General features: G+C 38.2%; 2 protein-coding genes and 1 pseudogene across 2 annotated transcripts; all 3 read left to right on the top strand.

The window, feature by feature from the left end:
* The first annotated feature begins 8,543 nt into the window (after nt 1-8,543).
* On the top strand, nt 8,544-9,986 carry LOC107613863 (UDP-glucosyl transferase 73CC6 pseudogene; annotated as a pseudogene).
* A 4,865-nt stretch (nt 9,987-14,851) lies between these two features.
* Nucleotides 14,852-15,931, top strand: LOC107613856 (uncharacterized). Its single transcript, XM_016316032.1, has one exon. It carries the CDS (start codon nt 14,852-14,854, stop codon nt 15,929-15,931), a length of 1,080 nt encoding a protein of 359 aa, XP_016171518.1.
* Nucleotides 15,932-17,895: 1,964 nt separating this feature from the next.
* On the top strand, nt 17,896-19,241 carry LOC107613847 (uncharacterized). The gene is made up of 2 exons (XM_016316020.1): nt 17,896-18,058; nt 18,154-19,241. Exons 1-2 carry the CDS (start codon nt 17,896-17,898, stop codon nt 19,239-19,241), a joined length of 1,251 nt encoding a protein of 416 aa, XP_016171506.1.
* Nucleotides 19,242-19,660: the final 419 nt, after the last annotated feature.

The raw sequence follows: 19,660 nt of genomic DNA, 5'->3' as shown, positions 1-19,660 counted from the left end.
TAAATTAACAACAATAATTATAATTCTAAATTAATAATAATAATAAAATTAATTAATCATAATAATAATAATAGTAATAACATTCTCATAGGAACGTTGAGCTAGTAACAGCAACAACAACTATTATAACTCTCAAACAATAATAATAATAATAAAAATAAAAATAATAACAATAGAAATATTAATATCACTAATATGTTCTTAACTTGAGTTACTAACAACACCTATAATTAAATTTCTGATAATATTATTTATATTTTTTAAAAAACTAAAAAATAAATTAAGTAACAAACTTATATAATCGGGATGGCTGAGATATTTTATAATATGAAACTCAGGACGATCAACATCTTTAGATTTTAGTTTTTTTGACATTATAACTTTTTTTACTCACTTTAGGAAGAAGAAGAAGATCTGGAGGAGGAAGGGAATGGGAGAAAGGTTGCTGCCGGGAGGAAGAATGAGCTCAACTCGGATAGCTCGAATACATGCAGTGAAGGGAAGCTGGGGTTAGTGGGGCACCGTTCTGGGGACCAACGGCTATTCGACACGTGGCGGGGGAGGAAGAGATCGGACCCACCGATCTGTTGAAGCAATGCGCACCCTCCGATTTGTCAAGAAGATTTTGGACCGTGCAATTTGTTCACATCTGATCCCACACCATGGTAAAGGACACACATTATCCATATACCGGTCCTACCCCAAGGCCCTCTCCATAATAAAATAAAACGCGTATATTTGGGTATAGTAAGATCTCAATGCAAGCAAGATCAACTAAAACCCATTGTTAGGGTCCCAAATCTAACTTAAGTTCATTACCTTAAAGGCCCAATGTAGATAAAGTCCATGCGTCCCCTCTAAATTGACTCAAATTGAATCTCCATTGCTAGTTAGATATGGTAATGAGTACTAAAGGGAGAGTGAGAAGTTTCCTTCCATCCCTCATTCCTATTTAAAAAAAAAATGCTCGCGTTCCTTTTTCGTCATTGCAAGTTTCTGTTTAATTATCCCTTAGGGAACGCAGAATATCTATGAATATTCTTTAAAAAATTTTGAAAAAAATTAACACAAAAAGATAAAATATAATAATCATAAAATAATCAATTTAATATAATTTAACACAATTTATAACATATTCGTTATGAAAAATAACATTTTAAAAGGAGAAAACATAAAAACATGTTCCAACATAATAACATAACATAATGTTTTGAAACGATACTGAGCCACGTAGTGACGGATTTGAGAGGCAGAGAAAGTGAGTTAGAGAGAGAGGATCGAGGCTGAGAATGAGTTTGGAAGAAAAAAAATTGAATTGGAAGCAGAAATTTGGGTTACTAAATTTAAGAAATGGATTTATGCATGTAATTAGGATAAATTAATAATTTTATATTTGTGTATATTTAATAGGTTCCATGGAGCGGATACTTATGTTCATGTCCTCATTATGGGTGACAAATGGGAAAACCCGTCTTGTCTCGCCAAAAGTCCGCCATCTAGTGGGCTGGTCCGCCCCGCCCCGCCTAGTAAGGCGGTCTTGAATTTCTCCCCCGTTCCACCTAATGGTAGGCTCGCGGGTTGGCGGGATCTCCTTTTTTTATAAACCATTAAATATTAAATAATATATATAATTTCACAACAATTTCAATAAATTTATAATTCCTAAAAATATAAAAAAATTATAATTTTTAAATTCACACACATTAAAATTTTAATAATTATAAATATGTAATAAACATAATTATAAACAAAATCTTTTGAAACAAAATAATAAAACTAACATTGTTCAAACCAAAACAAATATTATCCAAAATATATAATTAAACATCTTCAAGTTTATAATTAATCAAACATAAAATGTAATCCAAAATATAACTTAGAACATCTTCAGTTATCATATTTATCATCTCATAGATTAATAACATAATAGAAATTTGTAAAAAAATGGCCCTAATAAAATAAAAGCTTGGTCCAGCGGGGAAGCCTGTCCCACCCCGCCTCCGCCCTGCCGAAACCCATGGATTAAGCGGTGCGGGATAGGCGGGCTTTTTAAGTTTGGCGGTCTCAAAATTTCAGCCCAACCCGCCTTTTTTGGCGGGTTATGCGGGCCAACCCGACGGATTTTGGCCCGTTTGCCACTCCTAGTCCCTATCCTTTTTCGCGTGACAGGTCGTGAGGAATGAGGATTTCACGAGTCCCCATCTAGCCCTAAAATGCGAGTGATCCCTGCAAATATCCATTTTGACTGTTTTTGTGATAATCAGAGTTTGGGTTATATCATTTTTATAAATTCACATGTATCCTTGTTATAACAATATTAATAGAAGATAAATGGATAAATATTAAGCTATTGTTTGGATATAAAATGGAAAATAAGAGAAAAGAAAATAGAAAGAAAGAAAATGATAGGAAAGAAAAGTATATATTTTTTGTGTGTGTTGTTTAGATAAAGCAAAATTGAATGGAAAGAAAATAGAGGGAAAATTTTCTTTTGCTTGGATGGAAGGAAAAGTAAGAAGAGAAAAAATTATAATAGAGTAAAATTATATTAATATTTTTATATATTATATATAAATTATAATTCAAATGGTAACTCTGTATTTTTACCCATGTTTGCACTTCTGCATTAGTTTTCTTCGCAATTTTGAAGAGAAAAAATTTACATGACCTCTACATACACTTTTATGTTTTTCATTTAATTTCTTTGTTGATCCAAATAATGAAAAATTGATTTTTTCATCCATTTTTTTTCCAACATTTTATTTCCCTACAAATTCTTCTAATCCAAACAATGCATAAATAAGTCACGTTTTTCATATATATAACAATAACTAATATCACATATTAGGTTAATTTACGTTGATAAACTAAAGCCACACTAAAATTACCTGAATCTTCTAAATTCAAAAACGTTACCTAGTTGTCTCCTTTTACATTTCTATATAAAAATCGAATTTAATGAATTCAAATTAGGGTAATAAGTAGTAAATCGAATCTATAGGATTTGAATTACTTGACATTGTGATTCAAAAGTAAATTGAATTCAAAAAATTCGAATTATGTCATCCCCTACTAAATCGAATCTATAAATTTCGATTTATGTAGTCCATGCTAAATCGAAGCAATAAGGTTCGATTTATACTCACTTAGTAGCAATCCAGCTCATTTTAAATTGAATCTCCCTCGTTTAATTTAGTAGCATAGATAGCATCCAAGTAATTCGAACCTTATAGATTCGATTTACTACGAAAACACATAATTCGAACTTCATAAATTTGATTTACATAGAAATATAAATTGAGACATGCACGTAGCCTTTTTTAATTTGGAAGATATACGTAAAATTAGTATGCAAATGGTTTATAAAGGTGATTTACCGCACCCCACATATTATATCTTGTGAAATCATAATATTTTGAGAAGTGATGTATAGACAACTTAAAGGTTAATAAGTCTGAAAAATTTTAGAAAAAAAAAAAAATATAAAAAAATTACATGTTGATCCATAAGATTTTCTTAAAAAAAAAATTTGTCCATAGTATATGATTAATAACTTTAAAATTATATATATGTTATTTATTTTATATATTTTTTATTTTATAGAAACTTATAATTTTGTTATCGGCGATGTTAGTAGTTATAGAGAGATTTTTATCTTTAAATAAATTATAGAGAAATTAAAAACAAAATTAGTTGCTATTTTTTTGACAATTTATTTAGTTTTTAGTTCAAATTAAAATTAAATTATATATTCAATTTATATTTGTTTGTTTATCCTAATAATTGTATATAATAGATAATATATTTAACCATGTTTTGAAAGAAACTATTGACTTTTATATAATTGAAAGTTCACTATGAAATTAAAACTAAAATGAAGTGAAACACAATAAACATATGAGGAGTGAAAATAAAATAAATAATTAAAAATAAGGTAATAAAATAATTAAAAAAAGTAAAAAAAGACTAAAAATAATGTATGTAGTTGATAAAAATACACTGTAAAAAAATTAGTATAATAAATAAATATAAAATATGAAAGACAAAAACTAAGATATATTTTTATTAAAAAGTTCAAGAAAAACATTGTGAAGAAGAACCTATTAATCAAGTTTTATGAAAATATTATAAAAAATTTAAAATGTTAGTAAATAAAATAGTAACTCCTTTGAGAACTATTAATCAAAATACATAAAAGTACATTAAGATTCCTAGATATAGAAAATAATAAAAAAATAATTCAAATTAAATTTATTTATTATTTATTATTTATTAAATAATTTAATATTTATTTAATTTTGGTCAAATCAGATAATATAATTGATTAGTTATAATTAATGTTGTTCACTCTAATAGTATAATTGAAACATATTAAAACTCTAAAGGTAAAAATTAAAACTAAACGTTAAGGATAAAATTAAAATAAAATTGCATTTACTATCTTGTAAATTTTTTTAATAAAAATCTCATTTATACATCTTTAAAATGCATCATTTTAATACAATAATATTTTTATTAAAAATAAAAATTATGATTATCTAAAAAAATTAATTTGTATTTATTGCACTCAACTTGAATAAGTAAGAAATTATCTCATTTTAATTTAGTCCTTAATTCATATTATTTGAATTTAGCTTAATATATATGATATGATTTGATTTGATTTAGTTGAAAATATTTCAATTGTCTATTTTATTCATAGATTTATTATTTTAATGACTAATAAATTAATCAAATTAATTAATTAGTACCCACAATAAATTTGGTTTAATAAATTAAAAAAAATAAATTAAAAAATATTAACAGAATATTAAAATAAATAAATTAAAAAATACTACCAAATTAAATTGATATAAATTATAATAAATTAAATGATATTTAAATATCTAATCAAATCAATTAATTGATATAGTTAGTTTATCGTAATAACTTGTATTTAATGAGTTAAAAGAAATAAATTAGGAAATACTCTCAGAAGCATGCCACGCCAGCTCCATCATTAAGTGTAGAAATTTGATTTTTATATAATAGAATAGATTAGAACATTATTCAGAAGGATGTCATTGAAAATATCAAGCTTGTTTGGAACAATCCAGAAATCATTAGAGGCCACAACAAAACTCTCATAACCCTTATACCAAAGGTCCAGGTACCGGAATTTATCACTCAATTTCGACCTATAGCCTTATGTAATGTTAGTTATAAATGTATATCTAAGATTATTGTCGAGAGGCTCAAGCCCACCCTTAAGGAAAGAATAGCTCCCTACCAGTCTAATTTTGTCCCGAATAGAAAGATATAAGATAACATAATTATTGCCAAGGAGATAATGCACTCTATAAAAAAGTTCAAAGGGAGGAAGGGTTTTATAGCGATAAAATTTGATTTTGAGAAATCATATGATCGCCTTAATTGGAATATTTTGAGAAGATGCCTCACTGAATTTAATCTACCACCAATTCTTGTTCACATAATTATGGAATGTGTTTCAACTGTATCATATAATGTGTTGTGGAATGGAGACAAAACGGAAGAATTTAGCCCGTCCAGAGGGATTAGACAGGGCGATCCGATCTCTCCCTATATGTTTGTCATTGCCATGTACAAATTGTCACAACTCATAGAGGATCATGTTAAAGAGCAAGGCTGGAGGGGGTTTAAGGTTGGCAAGGAGGGACCAATCATATCACACCTTCTCTTTGTGGATGACCTTTTGGTCTTTGCGGAGGCAACTTTACAGCAAATCAACATTGTGAAAAAGTGATGGATAAATTTTGTCAGGTTTCAGACTTAAAAGTGAGCGAAACAAAAACAACCATAATTTTCTCAACGAATATGAAAACTGAAGTGAGAAAAGTAATAAAGGATCGGTGCAAAATTATAGGGAGCAACCAAGCCTTGGCAAGTACTTAGGTGCGATGATCACTAATAATCGGGTAGGCAAAGAGAGGTTTAAGATTATAATAGAAAATGTGAAGAACAAGTTGAAGGGATGGAAAGCAAAATGTCTCTCCCTAGCAGGGAGGGTGACCTTGGCAAAGTCAGTGATAGTCCCAATTGCAAATTATGACATGCAGCACTGCTTTCTGCCCAAGAAAATATGTAGAGAAATTGAAAAATTACAAAGAACTTTTATTTGGGGAGAAACACAAGGTACAAGAAAGATGCATCATGTAGGGTGGAACACCCTGTGTCTTTCCAAACTCCAAGGCGGTTATGAATTAAAACATCTTGAGAAGGTTAACAATGGTTTTCAAATGAAAATAATTTGGAGGATAATCAATGAACTAGATGCTTTATGGGTTAAATTACTAAACCACAAATACGGAAGGAACTAACATGGGCCTAATAAATTTGTGAGCAGAAGTACAGATTCCTTGTTTTGGAAGGATATCTCGAAGCTGTGGAAGGCCAAAAGGGGAGAATTCTCATGGGTGGTAAAAAAATGGACGACAAATATCGTTCTTTAAAGATAAATGGCTCAAAGGAGGAGAAGTGTTGTACAAGCTAGATCGAAGAGAGATGACAGAAGCAGAAGAAAATATGCCTCTGGAAAAAGCTGTTGATAATTGGAGTAATTGGAATAAAGATCTTATAAGTGACCTACGCCTGAACAGATACATGGTATAATACTTACAAATCAACCCCCTTAACTGATGTTCGTGGGAGGATACTATTTTTTGGAGCCATACTGCAAATGGAATCTTCTCTGTGGCCTCGGCATACAAAGTGCTAACTAAGCAACGAAGCGATAAAAAAAGAATATGAAAAAGGGAAAGTATGAGGAGCCAATGAAATATTTATACAATGTGTACAATAGAGGTTTAGGGAGTATTAGAGATATAATCATTAGTGTTACATTTTTCCATCAGCTAAAGCTTTTGGGATGAGTGGTATCATGACATGGTATTAGAACGTTAGATCTAAAAGGTCAAGAGTTCGATCCTTGGTGAACCCCAAAATCAACTTTTGGGAAGATGTTTATTATTGCTAGTACTCGAATGATTATTCTAAATAGTATGAGGATGTTCATTTTGTAACTCAATAGCCCATTATACACATTGTACAAATAGTCCATTGTCTCCCTAGCGGGATCCTATGAAAAATTATATGGGGATGGAGAGGTCCTGAAAGAATTAAATCCTTCGCCTGGTTAGTTGCACATGAGTGCATACTCACTGCAGAACTCATGCTCAGACAAGATGGAAACAATGATTCATGTGTTCAGAGACTGTCCAAAAGTAGCTAGAATTTGGATCCAAGTCCTGTCCCCAATTGCAACCCCCATTTTCTTTAATCTACCATTCAAAGAGTGGTTAGTTCTCAATTTGGAGAATGATTTAAGGGCCAAAAATTCACAACAATGGATTGATATTTTTCTTATAACGTGTTGGAAATTATGGAAATGGAGGAATCAGGAGATTCATTCTCCTCTTTTTCAGATCCCAATAATGCAGTTGAGATAATTTACCGAGCTGCTGCTGATTACAGGAAAGCCCTTGATAAGGAGGAGGAGGGAACACACAATCCATCTAATACCAAAATGAATTCCAATTGGAAACCCCAAACAAAGGGTGGGTTAAACTTAGCACAGATGGTGCAGTGTTAGTTGGGGCGAGAATAGCGACGTGTGGTTGACTTATTCAGACTCACAATGGAGAATGGATAAGTGGATACACCGCCAATTTGGGAAAATGCAGTTCGTTGCAAGCAGAACTCTGGAGAGTTATACATGGGTTGAGCGTCGCTTGGAAATTAGGCATGAGAAAAATGGTAATTAAGCTGAATTTCAAAGACGGTATCGATTCTATAAACATGGACGATGAGAAAAGTCAATGTCTTAATCCATTGCTGAAAGAAATCAGAGAATGAAAGAAAAGACCTTGGAAAATTTAGTTCAAGCACATATACAGAGAAGCAAATAAGGCGGCAGGTTAGCAAAATATGGAATGAATAGAAAAGAAGGGTTCCAATTCTTTGATGCACCACCAGAAAAACTACGGACCATCCTGAGTGATGAGGCTAAGAGAATAGATAGATCTCATGTGAATAGTAGCTAATAGTTTTTCTTTTTGTCTGGGCTTAGGCCCCATGTACAACCAAAAAAAAATTTGTTATTTACTATACTGAAGGCTTAGGGCAGCATCAAAATCATCAGCACGACATAAATATCCAAATCTTCATTTCTGATCATTTAAAACCGATCAAGAGCCATATATGTTTGTCTTGTAATACAAAAGTAGAAATATCTGTGCCCGGCACTCTAATTGAAACTTTGCAAGTTCAAGACAGAATAGGAAATGAAGATCAATAATATCTTAAAAGTTTGTTTTGATGATTATATATGGCCAAGTGAAACTTAATTGGGATGCGACATACACTACAAGCTACTAATTAAAGTTTAGAAGTTTAATTAACTTCCCGTAGGAACAACTTGTACTAAGATATTAAAATAATACTCATTTCAACTATAAATACAAGAAATTAGTCTTGAACATTGAATAATCCATTGCTTGCGTTGTGTGTGTTTCACCTCTGATGATATGGGTGCCTTTGATCTTGATGAAGGTTCGTTGAGGCTTCACTTCATTCCGTACCCATCACCGGGCCACATGATCCCTCTCTGCGACATAGCAAGGCTCTTCTCCTCACGTGGACATCACGTGACCATCCTCACCACCCCTTCCAACGCCCATACCCTCCATAAATTCATCTCCCACCGCCTCCGCCTCCACACCGTCCACTTCCCTTCCCGCCAGCTCGGACTCCCTGATGGCGTCGAAAACCTCGCCGCCGTCAACAATGTTGAGGACTCCGTCAAGGTCCACGAAGCCGCCATGCTGCTCCGCGGACCAATGGAGCGCTTCTTGGAGCGAAACCCACCCGATTGCATTGTGGCAGATTTCTTCTTCCCATGGGTGCATGACGTGGCAACCAAGCTTCGTATCCCGAGGCTTGTCTTCAACGGCTTCTCCCTCTTCGCCGTATGCGCCATGCACTCCATCTACGCTAACCCTATCGAATCCTATTCCAATTCCGATCCCAATGTCGTTCGTGACCTGCCACACCGTATCACTCTCAACGCAACACCACCGACAGTGTTGATTGATTCAACAAAGCCACTGCTCGAGATGGAGCTCAAAAGCCATGGCATCATCGTCAACAACTTCGCCGAACTAGATGGAGAAGAGTATATCCAACACTACGAGAAAACCACGGGGCACAAGGCGTGGCATGTTGGCCCTGTGTCTCTGATCTGCAGAACCGCCGAAGAGAAAACGGAGAGGGGTCAAGAGAGCGTGGTGAGCGCGCATAAGTGCCTGAGTTGGCTCAACTCGAAGCGAGCGAACTCGGTACTCTACATATGCTTCGGGAGTATTAACCAGTTCTCGGATAAGCAGCTATACGAGATAGCGTGCGCGGTGGAAGCGTCGGGTTGCGATTTCGTCTGGGTGGTGCCGGAGAAGAAAGGGAAGGAGAATGAGAGCGAGGAGGAGAAGGCCAAGTGGATGCCGAAGGGTTTTGAGAAGAGGAACATGACCAAAGGGATGATTATAAGAGGGTGGGCCCCGCAGGTTTTGATACTAGGCCACCTCTCAGTGGGAGCGTTTCTTACGCATTGTGGGTGGAACTCCACCGTGGAGGCAGTGAGCGCTGGGGTTCCGATGATTATGTGGCCGGTGCATGATGAACAGTTTTATAATGAGAAGCTTATAAGTGAGGTGCATGGGATTGGGGTGGAGGTTGGTGCAGAGGAGTGGAATTTTATTGGTTTTGTGGTGAAGAAGAAGGTGGTGGGAAGAGAGAGCATAGAGAAAGCTGTGAGGAAGCTGATGGATGGTGGTGATGAAGCGGAGAAAATCAGACAACGTGCAAGAGAGCTTGGGAAGAAGGCTAGAGCAGCTGTTGAGGAAGGTGGATCGTCACATAAGAATCTGACGTCTCTCATTGATGAACTTAAACGGTTAAGAGACTCTTCAAGCTAAGTACAATCCGTTGGCAAGGCTAAAACTCCCATGCAAATTTCTTTGATAAATTTGATGGTTAAAAATTATTATATAATTGGACATATTTGGTTATATATATTATTTAATAATTTTTAATTATTAATTTTATGTCAAAATAATTACATATTGATTTTAGGATTATACTCCATTACAATAACAATGTAATCTTCTATACATAATGCCAAAAATAAAGAAATGTAATCTATACATATTATTTGGACCTATTATAAATGAGAAAAACTCTACGTACAAGCGATTAGGGCTTGTAAGTATTACAAGTCAATTAAACTCTAATCCCCAAAATTTGCTGCAAGTGCTACATTCCTTACACGCGCTACATTCCTTCTTCTTCTTCTCCTTCTTTTTTGATCGTTCTTTTCTCCCCCTTTCTCACTGGTTTGTTCTTCGTCGTTGACGTTAGTTCCTCCACATACTGTTACGGCACGTTTTCATTGCACCTTCTTCTTCTTCTTGCTGCACGTTCTTCTTCCTCTTCCTCTTCTTCTTCCTCTTCCTCTTCCTCTTCTTCTTCTTCTTCTTCTTTTCTTCTTCTTCTTCTTCATTGCACCTTCTTTTCTTTTTCTTCTTCTTCTTCTGCACGTTCTTCTTCTTTCTTTTTCTTCTTCTTGCTGCACCTTCTTCTTCTTCTTCTTCTTCTTCTTTTTTCGTTATTCTCGATTTCTATTATTTTTTGACATCAAGCTCTGAAATCGTTTTTGAAGAAGAAGAAGTAGCAGAAGATGAGGAGGAGAAAGAGAAAGAGTTCTGAATTATACATGATTTTGGGTGTATTTCTTAAATCCTTTGGGTGTATTTTCTGTAATCTTTTGGGTGTATTTCTATAATCGTTTGGGTGAATTCCTGTAACCGTTTGGGTGTATTTCTGTAATCTCTTGGGTGTATTTTATGTAATCGTTTGGGTGTATTTCTGTAATACTTGCCATTTTTTCTGAAATGAAAAATACACCCATAGATATCAGTAAGATACACCCATAGATATGAGTCAGATACACCCATAGATATCAGTTAGATATCACTCAAATATACCCAAATGATTACAGAAATACACGCAAAGGATTACAAAAAATACACTCAAACGGTTACAAGAATTCACCCAAACGATTATAGGAATACACCCAAAGGATTTAAGAAAATACACCCAAAGGATTTAAGAAAATTCAGAACTCTTTCTCTTTCTCCTCCTCATCTTCTGCTGCTTCTTCTTCTTCAAAAACGATTTTACCATGAAAAATCGAAAAAAAGAGAAAACAGAGAGAAAAGACGTAAATGAAGAAAAAGAAGAAGAAGAAGAAGAAAAGGAAAACGAGGAAGAAGAACGTGCAGAAACGAAAGAAAAGGAGAAGAAGAAGAGTAAGAAGAAGAAGAACGTGCAGCAAGAAGAAGAAGAAGAATTTCAGAAACCATGAAAATCGAAAAAAAAAACGAAGAGGAAGAGGAAGAGGAAGAGGAAGAGGAAGAAGAAGAAGACGAAGACGAAGAAGAAGAAGAAGAGAAGAAGAAGAAGAAGACGAAGAGGAACCGTTTGAGTGGGACGCGTGTAGTTACGCTCCATTCAAAATGAGTTAATGCGCGTGTTAATGAAGTTTGAGCTGATAACTTGTAAAACTTGTACGGCTTTTTTACTTGTATGTGTAGCTGGCCCCATTATAAATCTATACTTCTATGTACTTATTATTAAAAGAAATGAGTAAATTTTAACGAGGAATGTTAGGGGGCAATAATTTTGGTGTTTTGTAATCATCAATTGGTTATTACTAATGTTTTTAATGGTGTGAGATTACATTTAATGGTGAGAGATCAATCACTTTTATTTTGATGGTTAAGTACTGACCAAAAAACATAAAAGTTGCTAACCCTCTAAACTTTTTCAATTTTAATAGCGGTGTAATCTCTAAGATTTTTTTGAATTTTTTCGTGTAATATGTTCAATAAGATTAGCCGTCTAAATTTTTTAAAATTAAGTACTCAATTGAATTACAGTACACTTTTCAAACGTTTATAATATAGGGAGTCACTTAGATAAAGATGTTAAAAATATTTTTTTTAAAGATATTTTTTAAAAATTAAAATTTATCACATATAATCAATTAAATTATATTATTTTTATTAAAATTAGGCTGGACAAATCAGTTTAGTAAAAAAAATTAATAAATTAAATTTTAAATCGATATAAATTAATTTTTTTTATAAAAAATTACTATAATATCTCTATTATAAAACACAACTAAAATATTCCTATTATATATATATATATATATATATATATATATATATATATATATATATATTAATTTTGAAAACTTTAAAATCTAACCCTATAACAATAGAGAAGAAAAGGGCTAGAATTTAAAATTCTCAAAATTAATATATATAATAAGAATATTTTAATCATTTTATATAATAGGGGTATTGTAGTAATTTTTTATAAAAAATAATATTAATTTAGACAGATTCAAAATTTGATTTACTATTTTTCGGTCAAATTAATTTGTCTGACCTAATTTTGATAAAAATAACATAATTTAAATGATTATATGTGTTAAATTTTAATTATTAAAAAATATCTTTAAAGAAAGACGTTTTCTGCGTCTTTATGGAAGCATCTCCTTATATATATATTGTGTTCTTGTATTCTATTTAGTGATAAACTAGAACAATTTATTCTTATTTTTTTATTTAAAAAATTTGAGATGGAAAATATAATAATAAAAAATATAATTATGAAAAATTAATAAGAATAATAAAAGAAAAAATAAAAAATAAGTTGTGTTCCTTGTTAGTGTCTCCGTGTCCTTCCTCTCAGAATGAACACAAAATACACTAATTCAGTGTCTCTGGACACATTGTCTCTGTCCATGTCTCCTCTGCCAAACACGATTTTGTGTCTCTGTGTCCCTGTTTCAGTGTCCTGTTTCTGTAAACAAACGCAGCCTAAAATCACTCACTAGTATAAAATATATGTTAAAATACAAATATATATTGAAAATAAATTAAACCACATATGTATTTATACATAAATACATTGGTAGCTGATTTTAGTGACTAATTTTAGTGTACAAATAATATATATATATATATATATATATATATATATATATATATATTGTTGCTACTTTTTTTCTCATCTTTTTTTTTGTCTTTTATTATTTTTGTCGTTGTCATTATCATATTTTTTTCCAAAAACGTCGTCATCGTTATCATTGTTGTCGCCGTCCTTTTATTCTTTTCCAATGTCCTCTTATTCTCTTGTTTGATATTTTTTCTTCTTTTTTTCTTCTCGTAAACCTTATTATCATCATCGTTATTATTGTCGCCTTCTTCATCTTCTTCTATATGTTCAAAAATTAAAAATTAGAACACAACACACAAATTTTGATGCACATTACAAAAGATTTGAATGTACAATGACTACATATATATTCAAAACATTAATACCCAACCAACCAAATACACACTGCATAAATTTTTTTAAAAGACTATATATTCAAAACATTTACACCGACTAATAATATACATACTAATACACATAAATTATGGTGTACAAATTTTTTTTATGCCCAACACATCAACTTTTGATAGATAATACCAAAATTTTTGAAAGATCACGTGTTTATAGCACTGACTCACCCCACCAACAAATTATATTCGCGATAAAAGTTTGTGTTCTATATAAAAATTTATGTGCTATGAATAAAGATTTATGTGTTATATCGATAAATTTTTTGCTATGTGCAAACATATGTTTGTATAAAAATTTATATGCTATGTATATAAATTTATATGTGTTGCGGCCCAGCCCGGCTGACCCTATGACTGACCCGACTGGCACGCGCCTTTGTCGGGTCCGGGTGACTACTCCGTAGGGCACTACATGCCCGGATCTTGACCCGAGCACCTTCCCTCTTGGGAGCCAGCTCACCTGGTAACAGCTGGCAAGGGGAAGCTTCGCGGAAGGTGGGTCTGCTCATGCGGGGTCCACCTCTGACACAGTATATATGGGAGGGCCCTACCCCTCCCCAAGGTACGTCACCATTACTTTTTCCTCCTTACCACCTACGCACTAGACTGACTTGAGCATCGCAGTGTCCTTGCAGGTGACACCCCCCTCAACTCACGAAGAACTCGGGAAGTCGGCCGCTCGCGCTGTTCGTTTCTAGGATCCAGGCTGAGGCAAGGACCCATCTTCACACCCAATCAGTAATCCCAAATCGTCCGGTAACCAACTTACCGAACATTGGCGCCGTCTGTGGGGACTTGCCGATATGGACTTTGTTTTGGTTCCTGGTGGGGCTGACGGCGGAGCCGGGCCCCGCGGGGAAGAAATGGATCCCAGAGGCAGCAGGGTAGCCGCCAGAGCTCCCACTCGCGAGGGCACCAGATCCCCCCGTGGCAACCCGAGGGACGACCCTTTGGAGGAACAGGCAGTGACAGCGCCAGGATAATACAAGAGTTGCGCCATAAGGTGCAGATAGCGAGAAGTAGCCAATCAGGAAGGTCGTCAGCCTACTCCTAGCATTGAGCCTTTCCGATCCTCTCAAAGATGAGAAAGGAGTCTCCGAAGAAGTCATTCCAGGCGCACTCCAAGCCCCCGGACAAAACCAGACGGCCAGGAAAGTAGAGAGGCGCCAAGGAGACGACGAGATCCTCTGGTCTACACCCGATCGCCGACAAGAGATACCGAAGAGGAAGAATGGGAAAGCGACAGAGAACGAAGAAGAAGGAGCCGACCACAACAAGAACACCATCGAGAAAGGGCAAGGAGAAGCCGGCCTAACAGAGAGCCCAGCATGGAAAGACCGAGAAGAACCCGGCAACTAGTGGTCATGGGGGCAACCCCTTTCTACCACTCGATCCTTGGAGTACGACTGCCGAAGCACTTTGATAAGTCGATAGATATGAGGTACGACGGTACTCAAGATCCCCAGGAACATCTAACGGCCTTCGAGGCCAGGATGAACCTGGAAGGGGTAGGCGACGAAGTAAGGTGTCGGGCTTTCCCGGTAACCTTAGCTGGGCCGGCGATTCGTTGGTTCAATGTCCTCTCCCAAGGCTCCATAACCACGTTTGTCGACATCAGTCGCGCCTTCTTAGCCCAGTTCACCACGCGTATCGCCAAAGCGAAACACCCGATTAATCTGCTAGGAGTGACACAACGAACCGGCGAGCCGACCAGGAAGTACCTGAACAGATTCAATGATAAGTGCCTGAAGATTGATGGCCTAACCGATTTGGTGGCCAGTTTGTGCTTAACCAATGGGCTACTAAATGAGGATTTCAGAAAATACCTTACCACCAAACCCGTCTGGACAATGCAGGAAATTCAGAACGTAGCCAGGGAATATATCAATGATGAAGAAGTAAGTCAGGTCGTGGCAGCCAATAAACGGCAGCCAACATACTCTAATGCCCGCCCATCCGGCGGCGGGGAAAGGTCTAAGGAACACTCCAGAGACGGAGGATCGGCCAAGACTTTCAAGCCCTTTCCCCGTGTTGGGAAGTTCACCAACTACACCCCCCTAGCGGCTCCAATCGTCGAGGTCTTTCAGCAGATCGCCGACAAGGGCATCTTGTCGAAGCCCCGACAACTCAAGGATAGGATGGGAGGAAACAAGAGCCTCTATTGTGATTATCATAAGGGTTATGGCCACAAGACCCAAGACTGTTTTGACCTGAAAGACGCCCTGGAGCAAGCCATTCGGGAAGGAAAGTTGGTTGTGTTCTCCAACCTAATAAGGGAACCAAGGAGGAGGGACCGATCAACTCATGACAAAAGCTGCGCCGTAAGGCAAAGACGGGAACCTGAGGAGGACAGTGAGCGTGGCCTTACTGTGGTAAATGTGGTGATTGGAAGGGTCGTCCCCCCAGATCGAAATCGACTAGCAAGAAGGACACCAAGGTCTTAGCTATGTCCTCTGGCCCCATGCCGAACCCCCAGAGGGTAACCTCGATATCTTTTGGCCCTGAAGATCAATGGTTTGATAAGGTTGTGGAGAACCCGCCGATGGTGATCACAGCCAGGGTGGGCACCGGCCTAGTAAGGCGGATCCTGGTGGACACAGGGGCTGACTCCAATATCATGTTCCGTAATGTATTTGATGCCATAGGCCTACAGTATACCGACTTGAGGGGCCACCAACACGGCGTAGTAGGCCTAGGAGATAACTTCATCAAACCAGACGGCGTAGTGTCCCTCCCGGTCTCCATTGGCGGAGGCAGGGGGAAGAGGTCGCTAATGGCGGAGTTCGTTATGTTGAGGGACTCCATGGCCTACAACCTCATCTTGGGGAGAAAGACCATCAATGAATTTGGGGCGATGATTTCCACCAAGCTATTGTTAATGAAGTTTGTTGCTGATGATGGATCCGTGGGGACCATCAGGGGAGACCTAGAGACGGCGGTCGTATGCGACAACGCCAGCCTCTCCCTAAGAAAGAAGTCTAAAGAAGCATCCGGTGACTTTCTCGCCGACCTGGACGCCAGAGTAGATGACAAACCCAGACCAGAACCAGAAGGGGGACCTCGAAAAGTTCAAGGTCGGCGACTTAGATGAGAAGTTTACTTTTGTAAATAGAAATCTACCCCATTACTTGAAAGAACCCCTGATGGAGATGATTAGAGTCAACGGTGACTTGTTTGCCTGGACTCCAGCCGACATGCCGGGTATAGACGCCCAGTTCATGTCGCACCAGTTAGCCGTGAGGCCGGAGGCAAAGCCAGTGGCCCAAAGGAGGAGAAAAATGTCCCAAGAAAGCGCAGAAGAGGTGGCCAAACAGACGGCCAGCCTACTAGAAGCGGGCTTCATTCGGGAACTCGACTACTCGACTTGGCTATCGAACGTGGTCCTGGTCAAAAAGCCCAATGAGAAATGGAGGATGTGCGTGGACTACTCTGACCTTAACAAAGCATGTCCCAAGGATTCCTTCCCCCAACCCAACAATGATGCTCTTGTTGACGCGGCGGCGGGGTATCGGTATCTGAGCTTCATGGATGCCTATTCTGGGTACAATCAGATACCGATGCACCGGCCAGATGAAGAGAAAATGGCATTTATAACGCCAGGAGGGGCGTAATGCTACAAGGTGATGTCATTCGGACTGAAGAATGCAGGGGCCACATACCAAAGGCTAATGAACAAGGTCCTCAGAGACCTAATCGGCAAGACGATAGAGGTATACGTGGACGATATCCTGGTCAATATCGCCAGATCCGGGGACCTCATAGGTGACCTGGAAAGCGTCTTTGCCTCCTTTCGTCGACACGGAATGAGGCTCAACCCGCTGAAGTGTGCCTTCGCCGTCGAAGCCAGAAAGTTCTTAGGGTTCATGATATCCCAAAGGGGGGTGGAGGCCAACCCGGAAAAGTGTGAAGCAATCCTACAGATGAAGAGCTTAGGAAGCATGAAAGATGTCCAAAGGTTGGTGGGCAGACTCGTCGCGCTATCCCGCTTCCTCGGTGCGTTGGCGGCCAAATCCCTACCTTTCTTTAACCCGATGAAGAAGGGAATCGCATTCGAGTGGCCCCGGCATGTGAGGAAGCTTTCAAACACTTCAAAGAGGTGATCTCGGCACTGCCCGTCCTCGCGAGACCTAAGAATGGAGAGGCGCTGTACTTGTATTTGGCAGTAACCGATGAAGCCTTGGCGGCGATTTTGGTGCGAGAAGAAGGGAGGGCGCAACAACCAGTATATTTTGTGAGTAAAGCACTACAAGGAGCAGAGTTAAGGTATAGCAAGCTGGAGAAGGTGGCATATGCGCTCCTGACCTCGTCGCGCCGATTACGGTAGTACTTCCAAGGACACCAAGTCATCGTTAGGACGGATCAGGTGATCTGGCAAGTACTCCAGAAACCCGATCTGGCGGGTAGAATGATGACTTGGGCTGTTGAACTTTTCCAATATGACCTACAGTATGAACCCAGGCACACGATCAAAGCTCAGGCCATGGCTGACTTCCTAGTAGAGGTGACAGGGGACCCTGCCGGACACCGAGCACACAGTGGAAGCTCCACGTTCACGGAGCATCCAATCAAACGTTCAGAGGAGCAAGAATCATATTAGAAAACTCAACTGGGGTTGCATACGAGCAGTTGGTCAAATTTGATTTCCCGGTGTCAAATAATCAAGCAGAATACGAGGCCCTGCTGGGCGGCCTAACTTTAGCAAGAGAGGTCGGAGCTACCAGACTGGAAGTATGTAGCGACTCGCAGGTCGTAACTTCTCAGATCAATGGGACCTACCAGGCTAGAGACTCACTGTTACAGAAGTATCTGGAGAAAGTCAAAGAGTTGAGTAAGCAATTTGAGGAGGTCACGATCCAGCACGTTCCGAGGGAAAGGAACACACGGGCAGACCTCCTGTCCAAGCTAGCGAGCACAAAACCAGGAACTGGCAACCGGTCTCTCATTCATGGTTTGATAAAAGAACCAGTAGTGGCTTTACATCTGACCCAGTCAGATCCCTCTTGGATGGACCCGATCATCGACTTCCTAGAAAAGGCCAGGCTCCCCAGTGACGAGAAGGTGGCCAAAGCGATAAGGCGTGAAGCGGCTAAGTATGCGGTCATACAAGGCCAGTTGTTTAAAAGAGGGCTGAGCCAACCGCTGCTGAAGTGCCTACGCCCCGACCAAACGGACTATGTCCTCAGAGAAGTCCACGAAGGATGCTGTGGCCACCATATTGGAGGAAAGGCCCTAACCAGAAAGCTCGTCAGAGTCAGATATTACTGGCCCTCTATGATGGCAGATTCCAAAGAATTTGTGAGAAGGTGCAAAAGATGCCAGGAGAATTCCAACCTCCACAAAGCACCAGCGACTGAACTTAGCCTACTGACGGCTTCCCGACCTTTCTTACAATGGGGAATTGATCTCTTAGGACCCTTCCTGGTCGGGCCAGGGCAGGTCAAATACCTGATAGTGGCCATTGATTATTATAAAAAGTGGATAGAGGCCGAGCCGTTGGCTAGCATATCCTCGGCAAATTGCAGGAAGTTCATGTGGAGGCAGGTAATAGAAAGATTTGGTATCCCGAAAGCCGTTATCTCGGATAACGGGACACAGTTCGCCGATAAAAAATTTGGGGAATTTCTTGCCGGTTTGGGCATAAAGCAAAAGTTCTCGTCAATTGAGCACCCCCAAACCAACGGGCAAGTTGAAGCTGCGAACAAGGTCATCTTGCAGGACCTCAAGAAGCGACTCGACCAAAAAAAGGGAGCGTGAGCAGACGAACTGGCCTCAGTTCTTTGGTCCTACTGCACAACTCAACAGTCGGCCACCAGGGAAATGCCTTTCCAGCTCACTTACAGAGTAAATGCAATAATACCCGTAGAAATCGGTGAGTTGAGCTCATGACTACTCTTAGGAGGAGTCGAAGAGGCTGTGGAAAAAGACTTAGTGGATGAAGTCAGTGAGATGGCCCATTTATCAAAAACGGCGTTAAAGCAAAGAATGACCTTGTGCTACAACGCCAAGGTGCTCAAAAGAGAGTTCGAACGGGACGACCTGGTCCTAAGGGGCAATGATATCGGACTTACGACACCAGGGCAAGGAAAGTTGGCAGCGAATTGGGAAGGCCCGTACAGAGTGAAAGAAGTGCTCGGCAGCGGCGCATACAAATTGAAACGACTTGATGGCAAGGA

The sequence above is a fragment of the Arachis ipaensis genome, chromosome B1, assembly GCF_059453495.1.
Source record: "Arachis ipaensis isolate K30076 ecotype BB chromosome B1, ASM5945349v1, whole genome shotgun sequence".
Taxonomy (NCBI): domain Eukaryota; kingdom Viridiplantae; phylum Streptophyta; class Magnoliopsida; order Fabales; family Fabaceae; genus Arachis; species Arachis ipaensis.
Note: the sequence above shows the minus strand (reverse complement) of the source record. Positions and strands in the feature narration are given on the sequence as shown.

Excerpts from the sequence above, each read along its gene's own strand:
- LOC107613856 (XM_016316032.1), top strand. The coding sequence starts at position 14,852 with ATGGGGGCAACCCCTTTCTACCACTCGATCCTTGGAGTACGACTGCCG.
- LOC107613847 (XM_016316020.1), top strand. The coding sequence starts at position 17,896 with ATGACTTGGGCTGTTGAACTTTTCCAATATGACCTACAGTATGAACCC. Across the intron at positions 18,059-18,153 it reads CACGGAGCATCCAATCAAAC|AATACGAGGCCCTGCTGGGC; the intron begins GTTCAGAGGAGC and ends ATAATCAAGCAG.